The sequence below is a fragment of the Loa loa genome, assembly GCF_000183805.2.
Source record: "Loa loa unplaced genomic scaffold supercont3.136, whole genome shotgun sequence".
NCBI classification, from domain to species: Eukaryota; Metazoa; Nematoda; class Chromadorea; order Rhabditida; family Onchocercidae; genus Loa; species Loa loa.
In genome coordinates, this window is record NW_018108316.1 from 116,206 (window position 1) to 136,486 (window position 20,281).

General features: G+C 31.5%; 4 protein-coding genes across 4 annotated transcripts in view; 2 read left to right on the plus strand and 2 right to left on the minus strand.

Moving 5' to 3' along the window:
- The window catches only part of LOAG_17838 (CMGC/CLK protein kinase), a 16,554-nt gene extending 8,073 nt beyond the window's left edge, over positions 1-8,481 (plus strand). Inside the window, exons 2-10 of the mRNA XM_020450503.1 lie at positions 2,035-2,203; positions 2,656-2,839; positions 3,017-3,107; positions 3,362-3,510; positions 4,274-4,425; positions 5,383-5,545; positions 6,052-6,139; positions 7,819-7,961; positions 8,299-8,481. Of these exons, the coding sequence (XP_020305811.1) occupies positions 2,035-2,203; positions 2,656-2,839; positions 3,017-3,107; positions 3,362-3,510; positions 4,274-4,425; positions 5,383-5,545; positions 6,052-6,139; positions 7,819-7,961; positions 8,299-8,431 (1,272 nt within the window). The 3' untranslated portion in view covers positions 8,432-8,481. The remainder of the gene's footprint in view (positions 1-2,034; positions 2,204-2,655; positions 2,840-3,016; positions 3,108-3,361; positions 3,511-4,273; positions 4,426-5,382; positions 5,546-6,051; positions 6,140-7,818; positions 7,962-8,298) is intronic.
- A 2,587-nt stretch (positions 8,482-11,068) lies between these two features.
- On the plus strand, positions 11,069-13,973 carry LOAG_05524 (proteasome A-type and B-type family protein). Its single transcript, XM_003141061.2, has 6 exons — positions 11,069-11,238; positions 11,474-11,608; positions 12,023-12,196; positions 12,505-12,609; positions 12,982-13,098; positions 13,504-13,973. Exons 1-6 carry the CDS (start codon positions 11,086-11,088, stop codon positions 13,639-13,641), a joined length of 822 nt encoding a protein of 273 aa, XP_003141109.1. The 5' UTR covers positions 11,069-11,085; the 3' UTR covers positions 13,642-13,973.
- Positions 13,974-15,713: 1,740 nt separating this feature from the next.
- Positions 15,714-16,874, minus strand: LOAG_05525 (hypothetical protein; the record flags this gene model as incomplete). The annotated part of the gene is made up of 3 exons (XM_003141062.1): positions 15,714-15,826; positions 15,940-16,091; positions 16,837-16,874. 3 exons carry the CDS (start codon positions 16,872-16,874, stop codon positions 15,714-15,716), a joined length of 303 nt encoding a protein of 100 aa, XP_003141110.1.
- A 1,603-nt stretch (positions 16,875-18,477) lies between these two features.
- LOAG_17839 (hypothetical protein) overlaps positions 18,478-20,281 on the minus strand; it is a gene marked incomplete at both ends in the record, with an annotated part of 3,152 nt that continues 1,348 nt past the window's right edge. The window contains 5 exons of the mRNA XM_020450504.1: positions 18,478-18,693; positions 19,043-19,132; positions 19,360-19,487; positions 19,699-19,846; positions 19,933-20,078. Coding sequence (XP_020305812.1) covers positions 18,478-18,693; positions 19,043-19,132; positions 19,360-19,487; positions 19,699-19,846; positions 19,933-20,078 — 728 coding nt within the window. The remainder of the gene's footprint in view (positions 18,694-19,042; positions 19,133-19,359; positions 19,488-19,698; positions 19,847-19,932; positions 20,079-20,281) is intronic.

Genomic DNA, 20,281 nt, shown 5'->3' on the forward strand with positions numbered 1-20,281 from the left:
CTACCATAAGTACCCTGATACCACCACCATCCACCCGAAAACCAAAACCAACCACCCAAACTTAATTTTCTACGTAATTCCTTGCTTGCAACTCTTCAACTACCACCATCTGTTAGTGCAAAAGTGGATCGAATTATTGCAAATGCTGATCGGAAAGAAAAAGAACGATGTTCCAATCATGCTGCTGTCAATTCGGTATCGTTTTCCCTTGATGCAAAGATATAACCTTTGGTGGGTCAATATGCATCAGCCCTCTAATAAACTTTAGAACATCCACAGTGCGAATTTCCGATATATATTCGCTTTCTTCAAAAAATATCCGCTGCCTGTTGACAATGTTTCAGAAGGTGTCTGACGTTCACGATTGAAAACCATTTCTTAAAACGTTTGTCAAGTAAGTGTAGAAGTCCAAGGTCTAGAGAGAGTGTAGAAGTTTACGAAAACCATTTCTTAAAATGTTTGTCAAGTAAGTGTAGAAGTCCAAGGTCTAGAGAGAGTGTAGAAGTTTACGAAAACCATTTCTTAAAATGTTTGTCAAGTAAGTGTAGAAGTTCAAGGAAGAACTATTAAAACCATTAGTGTTTTCTTTTTGGAAGAAAAGAAAAATACAAGTGGAAAATTGTTCGTTTCATTAGGATATGGTTTCTTCAATTAATATCTCTGACCGGATTTTTATGTGTCAGATTTATTATTGCTTATATATGATTTAGGCTGTCCACGTTGTGATTCTTAGTGTTTGTCGCTCACTCTAGGTATGAAATGAATTGTCTTATCGGCTGCGAATCAAACAAAATGTCTTTAAGATTATTGGGATGTTTGAATAGAGGAAAATTTTCACTGTCCAGTAGGATATGTCATCATGATTTATAGCATTATCAAATAAAGCTTTAGCTCCTGAAACCGTAGCTTTTTATCAGCCAATGCTCGACATCGTCAAAAAAATGATGCTAAAATTCGTTTCAATGTTGAATGAATTAACTTGTGATTTTTTCATTCCCGGCTTTTGCAACTTAATATGGTTTTTAGTTGCTAACAAAGGATTTTTTTTAATGATGTTTCTAGAATAAGAAGAGAGGGAGATATGAGGAATTGATCTTTTACTCCACACTAAAGATTGACTGACGCTCCGCCTGGTCATATGATACCATTTATTATTTGATAGCAGCAGTCCCAAATAATACCGTTTGGCTTTTCGAATTGGGCGGAAAGATTCGTTGGTTTAATATCGATTGGGGATGATCCTGAATGTTTGACTTTCGCAGGTCTTTGCTTTTTTCTCTTAACTTACTCGAAGCTGTTCTGAAATCCCGTCATCATTCACATATTGTTATGGGATTTATAAGGTCGGATAGTTTGCAGAAAAAACCCGATCGTTTATCATCACGGATCAAGAGCGATGCCTTCTATTTATCAATTCGTATTTTTGGTTATAATTTATGCATCTATATCACTTTGGATTGCTTCCCGATATGTTTGATAGACGGAAATCAAATTTTTGTTTGAGACGAAAACAGGAGACTGAGCCGAAACTATTTGTCGTTGAAAGCTATTTTGTCCTGCTTTATTCAGTTGTTGGTGGCATATAATGAGATTTATTCATTTAAAATTCATAGCCAATTTATTTTTATTTTTATTTTTTGCATATTCAAGTTTTTGCTGGAAAGCAGTTCCATTTTCCGATTCTGTTAATTTTGTTCCTTATTCTTTTCGATTATTTCGTTCTTTTAACTTAAGCTTAAATCTGTTTGGTAATATTAGTGAGCGATAGGATATATTAAATTTACCTTACAATTTCCTTTACAAACTTGTGGTTAAGTTGTCAGAGGATAAAAAACTTTCTTAAATTTGTTAATCACACCAACTGTTCTGAATAGTTTTTTGCTGAAATAGTGGTAGTTGTTTCTTCTTAAAGAAAAAGAAATGCAGAATACAAAGATTGCGGGGAACGACTTATTCGGGCATTTTAAATCTATCCTTTTCCAGATGAATCAGAATGCAGTTAAAGGCAGAAGAATTTTTTTTACAATATTTCAGAGTGATCGTTCTGATCGCCTGCAACCGGCATCTTCATCGAAGTCACATGTAACGGGAGCCGGACAAACGCCATCAAGTTCTATCGCGCCTTCGGTAGCACGGCCAGTCGTGCAGGATGACCGTGATGGACATCTTATATATCAGGATGGTGATATTATTCAAGGAAAATGTATGTTACTGATTTTGAAAACAATAAGTTTCTTAGATTTTATGTTTGTTGAGTTATCGAGAAGTGGACAAATTTTCTTCATATTTAAAAGATATGCCTACTTCACCTGGATTCAAGTCTAAATTTTAAATTGATTTCTGGCTTGAATTTTCTGATTTTGGTGGAAATTTGATGAAATTATATAATTAGTTCAAAAATGCGCTGTTATAGACTCCCAACCCAGCCTTCATTTCGCCAAAGCCATTACCTAATCGTGTTGATCTTTTATTATCATTTTCCATTTCTAGCTCTCACTTTTCCTTCCCTTCATTCATTTTAGCTCTTTTTTTGGACATATTTTTCATTCACTCTTGAGTTCTCCTTTGTTAGATATTTCATATTTCATTTCTCCCAGTATTTCGAAACAAAGAAAAAAAAATCACTGCAGATTATTTTTCCTTATTCATTTTTAGATGAAATAGTACGTACATTGGGTGAAGGAACGTTCGGTAAAGTAGTGCAAGTTAAGGATGGTACTAAAGGTGGTCGACAATTTGCATTAAAAGTTATCAAAAATGTAAGCAAATATCGAGAAGCCGCGCGTCTTGAGATTAATGTACTAAACAAATTGCAGGAGAAAGATCCAAGTGGAAAATTGTAAGTAATAATTTTCTCCTGTCTCCTACTTACGTATATATATTATATATATGTGTATTGTTTATTTATTTATTTAGATATTTATATATGCACTCATTTATTTATCATATTATATTGAAATATATGTTTATTTGATCTTATGAAAGAAATTTAATCGTTTTTAAAAAATTTTTCCAGTTTGGTGATACAACTCCTTGATAATTTTGATTATCATGGCCATGTGTGCTTATTGTTCGAATTACTTGGTCTTAGCGTTTTTGATTTCATGGTAAGTCAGAAACATATTCGAGCATCACCTTGATGTTGTAGGAAAATATAATATATTAAATCTTTGCATACCTTATTGTCAGCTGCATTGACTATAAAACTCCGTGTAGAATCGATAATCATTTTCAAAGTTTGAATTAAGCGAAATGCGAGAATTTTATTCTTACTTTTTTCCTGATTGTTCAAATTATGGTATTATTTTCTGTAATTTCTGGAATTTGAATTGTTACTCCTCGTAATCATGATTTTTTCCAGAAAGCGAATAATTACCAAGCTTATCCAATGGAGCAAGCGCGGTACATAGCTTATCAGTTATGTTATGCGGTAAAATTTATGCACGACAATCGTTTAACGCACACGGATCTCAAACCCGAAAATATTTTGTTTCTCAATAGTAGCTACAGGTTTTGTTTCCTGAGTCCAGTTTTATTAAATTTCACATAAGAGGAATTGATGAGAATAACTGAAAAATTATGTGGCAGGTAAATTAATTTCCGGTTATTTAGATCCGTCAAAATAATTGGTGGTAGCTGGTGGATGCTTGAATACTGCTGGTAAATCTGTTTTTAAAAGGCTTAAAAAATTAACCTAAATTTTAGAAAGGGGACAGAGAGAGAGGTCAAAGTTTTTTTGTATTTGTAAAACTATCCCTCATTTTTAATATTAATTTGGATTAAAAACACTACTGTTCCATCCATTCTTCACAAGAGGTTTGAATCAGATAAGAGAAAAAAAACCTTCGAAAGTCTGAAGTCTATTAGCCTAAACGAAGCCAGAACAAGTATCATAAACACACACAGGCAGGCATTTACACACACTCATTCACATAAATACGTATACACATTGATAGAGTTATTTCTTAACTTTTACGGGATTTATCAAATTTGTCAATACAACAATTAGGGTAGGTTATCTCCCCTTTTATTTTTCTTTAAATTATACAAGTCAAAGGATGTTACTTATTTCGCGAATTATTAATACAATTATACGTTGTATTTCGGAAATCTCTCATTTTCTTTATGCAAAGTGTACTTAGCCGCGCATTTCCTACTGTTTCCAATATTTTTTTCTTCAGAATGGAAATTGCTGTTTTCCTATTAAAAAAGCAAAAGACTAATTCAGTGAGGAACTTTTTTCTAATAATACTTCTTTTTGTTGTCTTTTCAGAGTGGTTGAAGATGGAAAGAAAAAGAGGCCTTTACGAATTATCGATGATGCACGCGTACGATTAATTGATCTCGGCTCAGCAACGTTTGATCACGAACATCATTCTACAATTGTTTCAACAAGGCACTATCGAGCACCAGAAGTTATTTTAGGTTTTAGTGTTTTTTTTTCTATTTTTTGCCAGTCCACACAGAAGTTTGTACAACAAGACATATACTATATCCAAAGTTTATTTCCGCTTGTGCTTCGCTTATTGCGAGTTGATAACTACTCACTTCAGTTCAGTTTGCTGGTAATCATACTACTTCACAGAATGAGAGGAAATACAGGAATCAGATATAAATGAGTTTCTGGGATCTCAAAAGATAGGCCAATAATGCCCACCAATCGATTTATGATTTCCGACTATTATATTTCATTAAATCTAAAACGCGATACGCTTCATATATATATATATATATATATATATATATATATATATATTCAATGTGCTTTTTTATACATCTTTCACTCTGCTGTTGTTAGCAACATTGCAGATTATATTTTAACTGGTAATGGTGCCGAAGTAGTGTAATTTTGCTTATTATTTTGATGAGTAAGATACTCTTTTCCTGTAAAGCACGTCTAGAGGCATTATTTTCTGGGATCTACTTTAAGAAGATTGAAATCATCATAGATATATCATTATGGTAACTTATATAATTGCGATATATGTCAAGACGATGTAACTGTCTCACTTGACATTATATACATAATATATATTTTTTATATTAGTAAATTAATTATTGAACGTCTGATTGTGCCTGATCCACATGATGCAGCCATAATTTAGGATGATGGTAAGACAGGCATATCTTTCAACTGTAACATGTAGAACATGATTATTTCGTATGATGCGTACTTCCAGTCCTATCTTGGACATTAAGGGATCAGTAGTTGGAATGGATGAAATGGCAAGGTTGTTGTGAGCAGAATTTTGAAGAACTGCTGATTTTGATTATTATATCTTATTCAAAGACTATATATATATATATAAATCTTATTCAAAAAAAAGTTTTTAGAGTGCATTTTATTGCTTAAGATATTATCATTGTATAAAGATATTTCAGAATTAGGTTGGTCTCAACCATGTGATGTTTGGTCGATTGGTTGCATCTTGTTCGAGCTCTACCTCGGTATCACATTATTTCAAACGCACGATAATAGGGAGCACCTTGCAATGATGGAGAGGATCTTGGGTACTTTACCTTATCGAATGTGCAGGAAGTCTAAGTATGTATTGTTAATGAACTTTTTTTATCTTTGTTCGAATTTTCTTCTATTCTGATATTAGCTAATATCATTGTATTTTATCAGTATTTTTTGGCAGCTTGTTTTTATGGTTCATTAATTTTCATCATTTCATTATACTTTATTCTAAGTCTGTCAGGGTTTTGATGATTGTAAAGTGAAGATTAATAATAAAATTACTGTGATGTGTCCAGGACGTGAGGAGTTCTTTCTATACTGCATCACAGCTTTAGGCTAACTGTTCTTTCGGAGTATTGCTGGGAGAAATTGAAAATATGTATAAATTGATGGCCTAGAATAGAGTAGATAGAGTTGGGTTAACATTTGTGGTTAATGCGCATTTTATTGGCTGGAACATGAATATGGGTTCTGCGTATTTTACCTTTGTTGGAAAAATCATACGAACGTTATTCTATGCTTCGAGTTATTCTATGCTTCGAAAGATATGTTTTAAAAATTGCACCTATCATTAATGGTTTCAATTTCAGAACGAAATATTTTTATCACGGACGGTTAGACTGGAACGAAAAAACACAAGCAGGGCAGTACGTCAGAGATAATTGTAAACCGTTATCGGTAAGAATTTTTTTTCTCTTCATCAAACTTTTCTTTTAAAAAATTTCAGATTTCTTAGGTAACTAATCAACTTTTTTAATCACAAAATCAGATTTTGTGAGTAACGAAATGTATTATAAGGAGGGTATTAGTTTAGCAATTGCAGCCTGCAAATGCATTTTTTACCCGAGATCTTATTATGCGGGCATCATTGCTTATTTCATATTGATTTGATCGAATGATTGCGTATTATTTCCTATTGAATATTGAACTGTTTATTTTTTTCGGGTCTGAACTATTGACTTTCTAAGCTTAATTCACTTCAATTTTTATATTCAGTAGGATAAAAATCTTTTATATTTTATATTTTTTTGTTCCGCATGTCGTAAGCACGAATAAAATTAGAGAAAGTTGATTTCACAGTTTATTTGCAACAGTTCGAAATCATTAGAGGGTTAGTTAAGGAAAGGAGTTGTTCGTTAATTAAAGCAATATCTTCGGCGAATTTACAAAACCAAAAGTCTTGTTCTTGTCTTTACTGCTTGTTTCCCTAGAAAGGGAATGAAACGGCAGGATGGAAAAGCTTGCATGTTGAAGATGTTGCTTTAATTTCAAAACAAATTTTGAAAATTCTCTAAACTTGACCAAATGATGGATAATATAGCTTCAAATTTTTTCTGCTGTGGGTTCATATTTTCAAATCGTGCACTTTGTTCCTGACGTATTTGTTGCGATAATATCGAAAATCGTTCAGATGTAGATGATGAGAGTAGAGAGAATGGTTAAGTGGTTTATGAATTTGCAAAAATTATTCCTCCAGTTTTTTTTAGAACATTTGTCAATCAGTTGTACTATCAACAGATGTTTGTTTTCACTTTTTCTTTCATACAGTTCATTGCTGTAATTAGTAAATATTCATTACTATGTTCTATACGTCAACGTCATTAGTTTAAAACACGCGAAAATCCACTCCATTGGTTGTTTTGAAGGTTCTAGAAACTTCCTGCTAAGATTATGCCTAGCAGAGGTATCGGGAAAATAATCAAAAGGACCGATATTGAGAAAGGGAAGACGAAAAAAAAGAGAATTATGACCAGTGTGCTTTACTGAGCTCATCACCCTGATGCCTACGTTTTTCACTTTCTTTATTCCAATTTTAAACAAAAATAAGAACCACAAGTTGAGAGAGTTTCCTTCATTCCGTCCTCTTCACTAAAGGAGGTATTATATTAAATATCCATAAGTTCTTACCTAGATTTCTCAATTCATTTGTTTGCAATTACGCCAGTTCTACTCATTATTAATTCATTTAGGTAATCGAACATTTAAAACGAGTGGTCCAATTTATGTAAACATAAGTTGTCAGATTAATTGCATAACAGTGGTTGCTGGAATTATTTGAGTTTAATAAATCTTGCATATTTCTTTGCTTACTCAAACACATTATTGTTTACTAAATCGTTTGTAAAAAGATTTCATGAGGTGTAGCTCAAATACATGAATGCAAATGTATTTATTTGAATACATAATCATTTAATTTTTTCAATGACCTAGTAACTTCACCTCATTAAGCTTCAGAAAACAAACTTACAGTTAGGCATTTTCTTTATTACATGAGTACTTGGAAAACTTATTTTCCAGAAAGGTTTTCTTTGTATTGAATAGAAAATGGGCTGAGTGTTATTTGATGTTATTTCTAGCGTTATATGAAATCGAACGATCCGGAAGACATTGAACTGTTTGATATCATCTCAGAAATGCTTACATATGAACCATCGCAACGAACAACTCTGGGCTCTGCATTAGATCATCGATATTTCAAACGTTTAGCACCACACCTCAGGTAAAATTTTTTCCTCTTTTCATATTTAAATCAACTTGAAACAAAAGCTGCAATGGTTAGGAAAGTTAATGGCTTACAAGGAAAGTCAAGAGTTATATGCTTATTTTAGCCATCGATTTATTAGGAACAGTTTTTTTTTGGGGAGGTATGCAAAGTAGGATGGGTTTTTATTGTAGCCTTATTAAAATCTGTTGACCTCAATAAATTTGTTTATGTTCCAAAATACTCCAATTCCATTTCGTATCTCAAGATTAAAGTTGTAATCGGAGAGTATATCAAAATTTTTAGTAATTCCCTATTCGTTCATTTATTTACTTATTTATTTCAACTAATTAAGGCTGCACGAAAGTGGTGCGTCATCGAACGGATCATCATCATCAACAGCAGCGACAACGGCTGCATCAACGATAGTAGAAACTGAAGATATAGTAATATCAGATGCAGGTGATGGAGGTGGTGAAGAGCGATAGTGTTTGGCAACAGTACATATAGTTCGAACATACTTGTTATTGGTTTGTTAGCGATCAGTACACCGTAATTGGTGTATTTTCTTTGAGATTTCTCGAAATTTTCTGGAAATTATAAGGAAAACATAGGGAACAAATGTGGTAGTAGAGAGATGGAAAGGGAAAAAAAACAATACCAGACTTTTGAGATAATGTCAGGAGTACGTCTATGATTCTGAGGATGTCCAAATAAGAGTTATAAGTGACGAAAAATGGAAGAAAGTGTTTCCAAATAGGATATTCGACTAAGAACATCATTATCATAAATCCCAGCACATTTATCGATGAGTTGTTCACTTCTTTGTCCTTAAATTATCTCATGTTTATATGTAAGGGAGACTTGTTCTTATATGTTGTTATTATTCGAATAGTGAATTGTATGCTCTAAAGTCTTGATAATTATTATTGTGATGAAACTCCTTACTAAACAGTACTGTCATACGAGTTTGACGACGTACCGTAATATCTGTGTACAACTCTAGACACATATTAGTTTTCAGTTTCTAAATTTCCCAGTCCAATTTTAGAACAACAGTTTCCAAATTATAGTTAATAAATGATTCTGTGCTGTCATTCTCATAATATAAAGGTACCACTTATTCAGAATTTGAAAATTTCGCTTTTATTATGATCGCCTGTGACCGTTTTCCTCGCATTAGTTATTTACCTTTCCTAGTCTCTGGAAGTATGCCAAAAAAACGGTGGTACATATATATTGGAAGAAGTGAAATCTGCTTCAAAAACTAAGGCACATAATTTATAATACTCTTTATATTTTTCAATTTTTCTAGAAGTTTAATTTCAGTTCTTCAGTTCGTAATTTAATACCCTTTTTTGAAACGTTGCTCAGGCATTTAGTTAATTCTGTCACGTATTCTGCTTTGTTTTTTTTCTTACTCTTCGTTGTTGAAGAAAGTTGCTTCCACTAATGTTCCTTTTTCTTCCCTCTATTTAACTGCTCACAGTGAACGAAATATCGAAATGAAGTATACGAAATTTGAATGATACATTTGAGTATGTTAATCTCCGAATGTGTTAACCAGTTTTTTTCTTTTTTTGAAAGCATTAGGGCTAGATTGAGAAGAGAGTATCTTTTGGTTAATACGTTTAAAGAGGCTTGTTTAGGGGTCAGAAAATTTTTTTGAGACAGAAAAATTTCGATTTAGAAAATTAAGTTTTGATTCAATCTAAATTCATGCTAAAGTGACATATTCTAGAAGTTAGTTCCAAATTAATATGTGATATCTAACTTAAATTGGGGAAGGAAAATCTTCATTTGAATTTGATTGTCACTCGAAAATGGGTGTTTCTGCTTTTATATTTCATTTATTTATTTTTCTTCTGAATTTCAGATCCTTATTTTTATTTGAAAGAAGATTTGGGATATTGTATTCCAGTAAATTAATCATTGTCTTTTCATAAATTATATCGACTTTTCATTTTATATGTATTTTTATGGTGCCGCTAAAATTGTTCAAAATATACTGTGGAGTGTAACGAAGATTTTTGATAATTTTGAAATTGTTAAAACATTGTGAAAATATTAAATTGTTTTTTATTGCTGTAAACATGCGGAGATTCAAGGTGAAATGTTTGTTGCATTTTTATTCATAAGAGCTAAAAAGAAGGGCGAAAATTTTACATGATAGTGATATGAAGCTAGCAGTTTAAATTAATTTCTTGTTGACTTATTGTTTGTGACTCACAGCTGTTGATCGGGTTGTTTTTAAATGAGACTGTTTGAATTAATTGGATTGTCGTTTCAAATTGCAATTGATTGCCGGATTATTGATTGTATTTCTTTAGTTTGTCATGATCAAAGTCTTGTTTGATTTATTTTTATTGTTTTCTCTTTTTTTTTGTTCAAAATGTCTCTTATTCTGACCAGAAATTATTAGAGATTGTATAAAAACAAATACTTACAAGTTAATCATCACCGAACGATGTAACAACAGATGCCTTACTCATCGGTAGTTCTGTTTTTAAAATTAATAGAGGAAATGTTCCAAAAAGAAGTTCCTCTTTGAATGTATTTCTTGCTGTTACACTGTCGGTTGTAACAATTGAGAATGTCCATCCTAATCTTTAGTGCTAACAAGCCAGAGATACGGTTAATGACACAATGTACCTAAGCGTTTTGAATTACACATCTCCAGCAAGCTAGAGTGGTAGGATTTAACAGTTTCATCATAGTGGTTTGCTGGATAACTGTGATCTTGCATAGAATACGCCGCCTGTGTTCTTGGCGTTGTTCTATTTAATCGCGGCGTAATATTCCGACTGTAACATAGCACATTTTACTTAATTTAATTAAATAGCCAGATAAATATTACTATCATTCAAATAAATTTAAAATAATTCTATGGCCAGAAAAGCACATTTCCACAATTGAATTCGTCAATGCTGCGCAGTATGACTCCAACCTTAACTGAAAGGGAATTGCTGATTACCTTAAATTCTTTGATGTTGTGGTTTAGGATTGCTGTGGTGCTTTAGAAGGATTCTGGGATTGGTAAGTTTGAAACTTAGAGATCTGTGCTAGCGCACTTAAAGCGAGTTTCTTTTACTGTGTCATTCCACACCAGTTATCATATGTTGTCACATATTGCAGTGTGAAAATGACAGAAGTGCTACGTGGTAATGCTGATATTGGCTGTGGTGACGCATTTGATTTCTCAAACTGTGCCAGAAATATAACCTTGGAAACAATGGGTGTGAAACCACCGACGATGCGAAGTACTGGTACAACTATTGTTGCAGCCACTTACAAAGTATCTGATTTTATCCCTTTTTACGTTTCGTATAATGAAGGTGAATATTACTAAAACTGAAAGTGATGATTAGATTACTCTTTTATGCTCTACCGTAAGTCTCCTTTTTTCACTCAGTTGTCAACATGAAGATGTGTTATTTGTAAAGGTTATCAAAGATTCGCTTACTTTATTCTCGAAAATAGTTTCAGGTTACAAGTTTGCATTTAATATTGATTCGATTATTTTTTTACAGGATGGTTTAGTAATGGGTGCCGATTCGCGTGCAACTGCCGGTAACATTGTTGCTGACAAGCACTGCGAAAAAGTACATAAACTCACCGATTCGATTTATGCATGTGGTGCTGGTACTGCTGCTGATTTACATCAAGTTGGTGTCAGATATACTAAATTTTCATAATTTTTCTCGAAAACTAGTCATTCTTTTTTCTTACAAGGATGTGACGTCATTTGCGGCTACTTCATTGTGATGATAAATTATCATCGGCTCGCAGAGCTGAAGCATGGCAAAGCATATTTCAAAACATTAATTAAACTTGGAAGACATTGCTGCATGTTAACCGAAGACTACCTAGCTTACGAATCATGAACAGTGGAACAAATTAAATTGGTCGATTTAATTAAAAAATATCCTAGAAAACTTTGTATGTTGACTGTGTCCCGTCTGTAGTCAAATTGCGACTGAGAAATATGTTGTACTGAATAAGTGAACAAGCTTATATACAATGCATGTATTTTAATATGATTCTTAAATTTGCCAGCGGAGAGTAGGGCGTATTTCCAGGTAACTAAAATGTTATCTGCGCAACTACGACTTCTAGAACTTAATACTGGAAAGAAAGCACGAGTGGTTACAGCACTTCGGCGAGCCAAGCAGCATTTGTTTTCATATATGGGTCATGTTGGAGCATATCTATTGATTGGCGGCGTTGATCCTACTGGACCACACTTATATCAGGTATATTTGGCTTGTTCTTGCTCATCAGTTGCGTTTCATTAAGGCCAATTTATTCTGATGTTGTTTTGTGGTTCTTTCCCCCTATTTCTCTTCGCATTATGTAACTCTCAGTTCAAAGAAAGAGTCCAGTTCAGCGTTTCACTGTCTTTTGCTATTTTATATGATTATGGTCTCCAGTTAGTTCGACTTAATTAGAAGTCAGGTGAAAAAGTTCAACGTTAATGATGCACCATCTCACTGAACATTACATCAAGGATATAATACTGGAAGCCATAGTTTTAGATATAGTAGAAGAATTATTATTTTAGTGCTCAGCAAATGGCTATACGCAAAGTAAACCTTTCGCTTCGGAAGGCTCCGGTAGTTATGCTGCAACAACCGTTCTTGAACGAGATTTCAAAACTGGTATGGCGGTAAGTTTTCTGTCATTTAGTTCCAGAAAATGATTATTTTTCATTCTGTTATTTCGGTAAGCAATTGAGCGTGTGATTTCCACAGAACATATTGTAGTACATCAAATATCACTACACTGTCTGACTTATTGCAGTGTGAATGTCTTGTACGTTATGTGCATTCTGTGAGATCTTTTAGGGCTTGTAACTTGTACGTGACTTATCGTGTATCCTTTCATTTCCAATTTACGGATTTTTCAATTTCCGATTCACAACTCGTTAATGTTTCTATTATTCATTCTAGTGGATAAAGCAGTTACTGATTACTTTTTAGCTTGAACGATTTTCTGAAGATTGAAAATTCAAAGTATGATTACTACGTGCTATGTTTAGGAAGAAGAAGCCGTTCTTTTGGTTCGTCGTGCTTTGGAGGCTGGCATGCATGGTGATAACGCTTCTGGCAATTCTCTCAATTTTGTGATCATAACACCGGAAACCACAATATTCAAAGTAATTTTCTCATAGATTTTTCAAAATAAACTTTGAGAAATGGACTATCCAACTGTGTTTTCGGTAAATTTCGTTTGCTGAAGTTATTTCACCTGGACAGAGAGGAGGTAAACACTTATTCTCAGCTCTTCATAAAAATTTGATTGGTTATCAATCCATTCTGCCTAATCTACCTAATCCATTAATCCTGAAATTTCATTAGATGATAGTATTCTTACAGCCAGGAGTTACATAATTGTTTAGCTCCTCTCTGGCCTTATATACTATTGCGCGATTGTCAGAGCGTGTCTCTTTGCAAGGTCACGAAGTTCGCGACTGTCGTGGGATTTTGACTGAGCAATCATTTATGAAGTTTCAATAGTTTATATATTTTGTTAATTATTGCAGTAGATGAAATTTTTTCAGGGTCCCGTAGTTCCACATTTCTGTGTACGACCAGAACCTGTTGACCTGGACTATAAATTCAAGGTTGGCTCTACTAGTATCCTGAAGCAAAAAGAAATTAAATATGATATCATTGAAAGTATGGATATTTCTCACTGACATATTATCATCCATTGCAATATTTTCATAGATTACTTGTTGCTGTAAAGTTCTCTGAATCTTCTTGAGTCACGGTCATTTCTAATAAGATAAAAGTTCAGTTTTGATAGTGCGAAGATTCAGTAATTTTTATTGGTCGAAGGCTACTGTGTCATTTTGAAAAAACCAACTCTCAGTTATGATGCTCCACAGCAGGTAGGGTAGACTGTATTTGATGTATCTATCTTCACATTTTGACTTTTTGTATGATTTTGCAGCATCCAAAAACATCTGGTGGCAAAATCAGCTGATTAGAATTCACTTCACTTTGAATTCAGAATTCACTTTTTTTTAATCACTTTGATTCACTTATATTTTGGATATAGTTTGGAAATCTCGGAAAAAAACTCGAAATTCTGATACGTTCATTTTCTTCGACCTTAAAATTTAACTTAATATCAGTTATCCTTGGTTGTTTTTCCTAAATAACGCTCTCCGCGATTTGCTGAAAAAATTATCCGGTAAATTAATCTCGATAAAGTCTGTTTCGCAAATGCAAAAACATCGTAAAAACATCCTGCAGAATAGCATCTCCAAACATGAACAAATACCGGATAACTTGTTATCGAATTAAATTTGGATGATTTCAAGACAGTGAAGGACGTCAGGGAAGATTACTCAATTTTTTGAATTAATGTTAGTAATATGATTGAAGACCAAATTTTACAAATCAGGCAAGAATGGAGCTGATAGCAACTATGATTATAAAAGACGCGAGAAAGATTAGCAAAAAACATCTAAGCCACATCGTCAATTAAAAAAAAATGAAAGAAAATGAAGTTGCAGATATGTTTCTTTAACGGAATCCGTTTTTCTGAAAAGTAAATTCGGTATAATTTCGATGTTCGATGGTCATGTCGAGAAACTGTTTTGTTAAGTGGACAATTAACTAGTAGGTAACCTAATGAGAGGAAAGTAAAGGGAGCTATCTACTGCCACGGGTAATCATCATCTGGTTGCTAAAACTGAACATATAATCAATCATTCTTTCATCAGAAGAGTGTGCGCTTCACTGGTATAACCCAACAACTATCACACTAATTTTGCTAAACTGAATAATCTATCCGTTCCAAACGGTGACAATATTTGGAGAACATTCAAGGAAGTCATTTTTTAGATATTTTAAAGAAGTTTTCATTTTGCCAACATGCATGCACGCACATTTACAGGACTATCATTTCGTATTTGTCAACTGGTAAAATACTGTCACTCTCAAATGGGATGGGAAGACAATGATCAAATTTACTACTTCATATTCAATGTTTTAGAAGTTTTCGATGGATAACTAACTTGGTTCTGTTGTTGTTTGTTTACTTTTATCTAAAGGTGAATTTTCTTGCGGAATCTGATAGTCATTCAATGGAATAAACGATATGTCCTGAAAAGATAGAACATCTAATGGAAGGGATTCAACCGAGCAAGATTCAAAAAAGTAACATTTTTCATCTTTTTACTGTTTCAAGATGAAATCACGAAAATAATTTATTTGTTTTAAAATCGAGAGTTAAAATTTCAATAGAATAATCCATCATTAATAAATTCTTTTTGAATTGGGCAAAGGAATAACAATTCGTTTCCTAACGATGACCAAAAAGATCAAAAAGGAAGAGAAGTGAAAAAGTATTTTAGAAGGGGCTAAAGTATGATAACATTTAAAGTATTTGAATATTCATGTCTTACATTTTTCCATCTTTGTTAATTTTTTTAAAGCTTCTGGAACATTTTATCCTCGTCATTGGCTTATCCCGTCATTCCATCTTCGAGATTAATCATTTCCTCCATTACGACGAGACAATTCCCCGCTGAACAATCATTGCATAAGGATTAGCAATTGCGGAAATGGTAATTATCTTCATTAAAATATTTCATGAAATGTAAACATGAGATTTCCGAACATTTCTTAACAGATTGCTGGACAAGATAGATTATTGATTGCTGCTAAAATAAGCCTAGATCAAATAACTGGGCTTTCTACAGCGATATCCCTTGCAAACAGTCACGATTGTCCCAAAATAGCAACTTATCTCTTATTTTCATATTGCTAACTGTTGATCTTGATTATCATTGATCGTTTTATTTATAACTAATAAAAAAGGAAGCATGAAGATGCATGCACGCATGCGTACATCCAATGCACATAAATATGCTGAAATATGTTCATATTTGCATGAGAAGAGATTTCAAAGAATGAATGTAGTTGCATGCATGGATGCATGTAATACAAGTTTTTAAGACTAAAATTCTTCAACCATAAATTACATGATATCCGATGGATCGGAATTGTTTCATAATTCTTGCATACACAATAATTCTTGCATAATTCTTGCATACACAATAATTCTTGCATAATTCTTGCATACTCATTTGGTATTTGTGTCTGTCTCCATTTTTCCAATAAATTATGGGAATAACTGAGAATTTGAAGGAATGTAAGGAATGAATAAATGAGAATTGAGAAAATATCAAATGTATCAAAATTCAACAAATGTATAAGTAGAATATGCAAAAAGGAAGGACCATTTTCTAAGAGAAAAGCTAATTTGTTTACTTTATTTGAAACCTTTTTTACTTTATTTTAAGCTTTTCTTATTTAATTTTAAACCTTTCCTACTTCATTTTAAACCTTTCTTACTTTATTTTAAACTTTGTATGACTGATTTTCGATTGGATAATTGGCCCATCCCTCAATATTTACTTTTATTCGTAGTAACATTAAGAAATTTAATCGTTCTATTTTACATATTTCTGAAACTGTTCAAACCATTTTTTTTTTTGATTGCATTCCCAAAGATAACTTGCAGATATGAATACATTTCAGCACATTTATGTGCATTGTATTGCATTGCATGCATGCATGCAATGCAGTGCATGGGAATTAAGCGTAATGAGAAATAGTGTAATTTTTGCAATTGCGAATTGCATTATACAGCAGGCTTAATTTATGAGAAAAATGGAAAATAATCTTAGAATGATGAAATTGTGTAAGATAATAATAATTTATTTTAATTAACTATTATTAGTGAAAAGACGAAAGTGACACACTGAGTGATACAAGTTACTTTAAAATGTTTAAGTCCTATTTGGAAAACGATTTGAGAAATTACAAAATGATGATAGAGTTGAATTTGAAGGAGTGATCATAGCTAGCAACTTTACCCTATCCATTCTTCAATTTTACTTTGAGCATCTTTCATCTTCTATTATTCTATCCATCAATTTATTAATAATTTGGTAGGAAAATTGTAATTTTCGGCTTTTATAACATTAATGAATCATTATTGCAAACAAATACAACTTTTTCACAAATACTTTTTGTAAAATATGCCATTGATATTTAAATTTCAAAACAAACCTTTGCAATCTAAAATATTTAACATTTCGAACAATTTAACTTAAATTTAAGCAAACAACAATTTTAAAAATTGACTCATTCTATAATTATTCTTCTAGATCACTTTTTCCCAATAATTTCAAAATATAAAATGCGAATTTACAAGGAACTTCATGAAATGGATAATTTTTGATGAAGTATTATTTATTATTTAGCATAAAAATTACAATTAAAATATATACGAATATAAAATCATAAAATTATCATCTGATAGCTTATCATTATCACAATCTTCTTTATTATGTTATTTATGTATTCTTGAAACTTTTGCATTTCTATTCATTAGCATAAAATATTCCAACATTTGTAATAGCTTAAGTAACACTGTTAACATTTCTTAGCTTATATCATAACAATCTTATGCAATAAAATGTCCTCTGTAAACTAGACTTAAAAGTTCTTTTTCGTTGACCAAAATTTCCTGATAGTAAAAGATGAACTGTATGCAAATCATTGATTTGTTTTTTTAATGACATCTATATGACACCTATATTCAATATCTCTGTAATGATAGCTGACACCTGTAACAACACTTGACACTTGTAACAACATCTAACATCTGTAATGAAATTATTTTTGTTTTGGTTGTATGTTTCTTAACGTATAAATTTCATTCATCATCTAACTTATTACACTTACAGAGATTGCTACGTTGTACCTTTATTGTAATTATACTTTAAATCAGGTAATTTTTCTTTTTTTTGCATATTTAATTTATTCATATTTTTCAAATTAAATATACTGTACTTCTAAGTAAGTTATAAATTATTACCAGCTTTCTTAGCTAGCTTTTCTTCTTTTTCTCTCGAAACTTCTTAATATGCTTGAAAAAATGCGATAAAATTTTAAATAAAAATGGCTTTTATTTTCTTCTTTTTATTTCATATAACATTTTTTACATCAAGATTATATCATGGAGAGTTACGATATGCTTACTGTAATTTCCTCCTGTTGACACATCAGAAATGGGCACGGAAATGGTAAGTAATTAAAAAGTTAATTAGTAAATTTTCGTCAATCTTAATTCAGGCTTTTCTCACCTAAAATTTGTTGTATGCCTTTTTTTGTAGCGCTTTTTTTTTTCTTTCATCGTTCAGCCAACAAGGTAAGTGTCACCGAACAAATATTACAGTATGCAAATAAAGTCCATTTATATTGCATAAAAAAAAGTGCATAACAGCTGCAAAAATATCATTCTACTACTTTAATGGTTGTCAAATACCTGCCCGATCATTATGACGTAATTTTAGGAAATAAAGTTCAATTCGCATTTTAACACTTTGTATTCCCGAAATTTCAATCAGTTTTTTGACTCTCCAGAGACACTTCAAATCTGACCACCAAATCTGACTATGGTCACTCAATTGAAAGCATAAAATAATACATTTAGTCGTTTGTATGTAAACCTATAAACGTGATTTAAGTACATTTTCATCATTTTGATACATACTATTTTTTGCTATTAGCATTGAATAAGTACAATTAGCAATGAATTTTGCTTGATATTTTTGCAAATAATGGCCTCCATTTTCGAAACACACCGAAAACGATCGATCTGATTCAGCATACTGTTCCGGAATGTAATCCAGAATTGATGTATTTCCATCTGTTGATGGATAATTCTGGAAATTTTATAGTTAATAATTTTTTTTTTGCACGCAAACCTACCATTCAAATGAATTTGCTGCAACATATCGTTTCCAAAAAAAAGCGCCTACAGTTATATTAATTACGGCCTACAAATAACAGATATAATAATGGTTGTAAGAATTAAAAGTTATTGAATGATTGATATCATGTTTATCATTCTAGGAATTGATAACTAATCCAACTAACTTATCATTCGATTGATCCCAACTAACTCAACATATAATAGATATTGTATTCTGAGAAATTGTTTTGAAAAAGAAAAAAAGTAGCAAATAGAAAGGAGTGATAATGAAATGTTAGATATCACTAAATATTACTTACCATATGAGTAATATTATCAAAAAGAGATGCGAAATGTTGACTAACTGATATTTCAATGAGATGATCAACAGTTGAATAAGCTATTAAAACCTGTAAAGATATATGCTATATGCAAGAATATCTTGGTGGACTTTCTATAAATAAAATAAAATGATTAGTTTGTAAATTTTATGATAAAATGAAGGAATGATCAAAAGAAATAGATTAAATGAATAAATTCAATGAAAAAAACAAACAAACAAACAGCTTTTTAGGAAATTATTTTTAGTAAAAAAAAAATTCAAAAATTTAAACCATAAAAATTTCAAAAATTATACTTTTGTTTTGTTATTATTCAACATATTGATATAATTCATTTGACCAATTAAATCAATATTAGCCGTTAATTTAAGACAAATTGCCGCCTCATCACCACTTTTCACTTTCATTTTCAACATTTGAAATACTAAAAAAAAAAAAAAGAATTGAGAAAAATGGGAAATATGATTTGATATGATTATATGTGATAATTCAAATTACTACTGTAACATATTTTATATCTATATGTTTGATCAAATGGTTACAATATGGTTTAGGTTGAAAAAAAAAAAAAAAAAACTTAAAATTTTAGCAAATACTTATAGTGTAAAATGTAAACAATTCAAAATGGCATATACTTTTATAAAGTAAATATCGTAAAATAAAACGAAATATCTTGAATGTTTCCCATGACCATAATCCAAAATTAATTAGCCATGTAAACTTAATGCTATGATGAGCTTTAACACCTATGGGATTGATTAATGCAACACCTTTACATCGATCCTGAAATATAAGAAATGAATTTAATGAATTGAAATAATTATTTACATTTTTTACTTACATATTTGTATTACTAAAAAAAATCTAACCGGATTTCTTGCAGCTAATCGAAGAGCATTTTCCGATCCTCTACTATGACCTAAGAATACAATGTTATCACCAACATCCATTGAATTGATAATTTTTTGTACAAATTGCATACGCTCTTCATTAGTATAATTTAATTCTTCATAATCTGTAAGTGGAATTTTGATCAGATAAAGAAATAAATTTTATTCTTTTATTTTTGTTGTGCTTTTAAGTTCTTATTTTACATTCAAACGTTTAAAAAATTAGAAATGAAAATGAAAGAAACAAAAAAATTTTAAATTAAACAGAAAGAAGTCCTGTACATTCCTTTGTAATTAATGAATAAATTAAATCAATTAAATGATCATT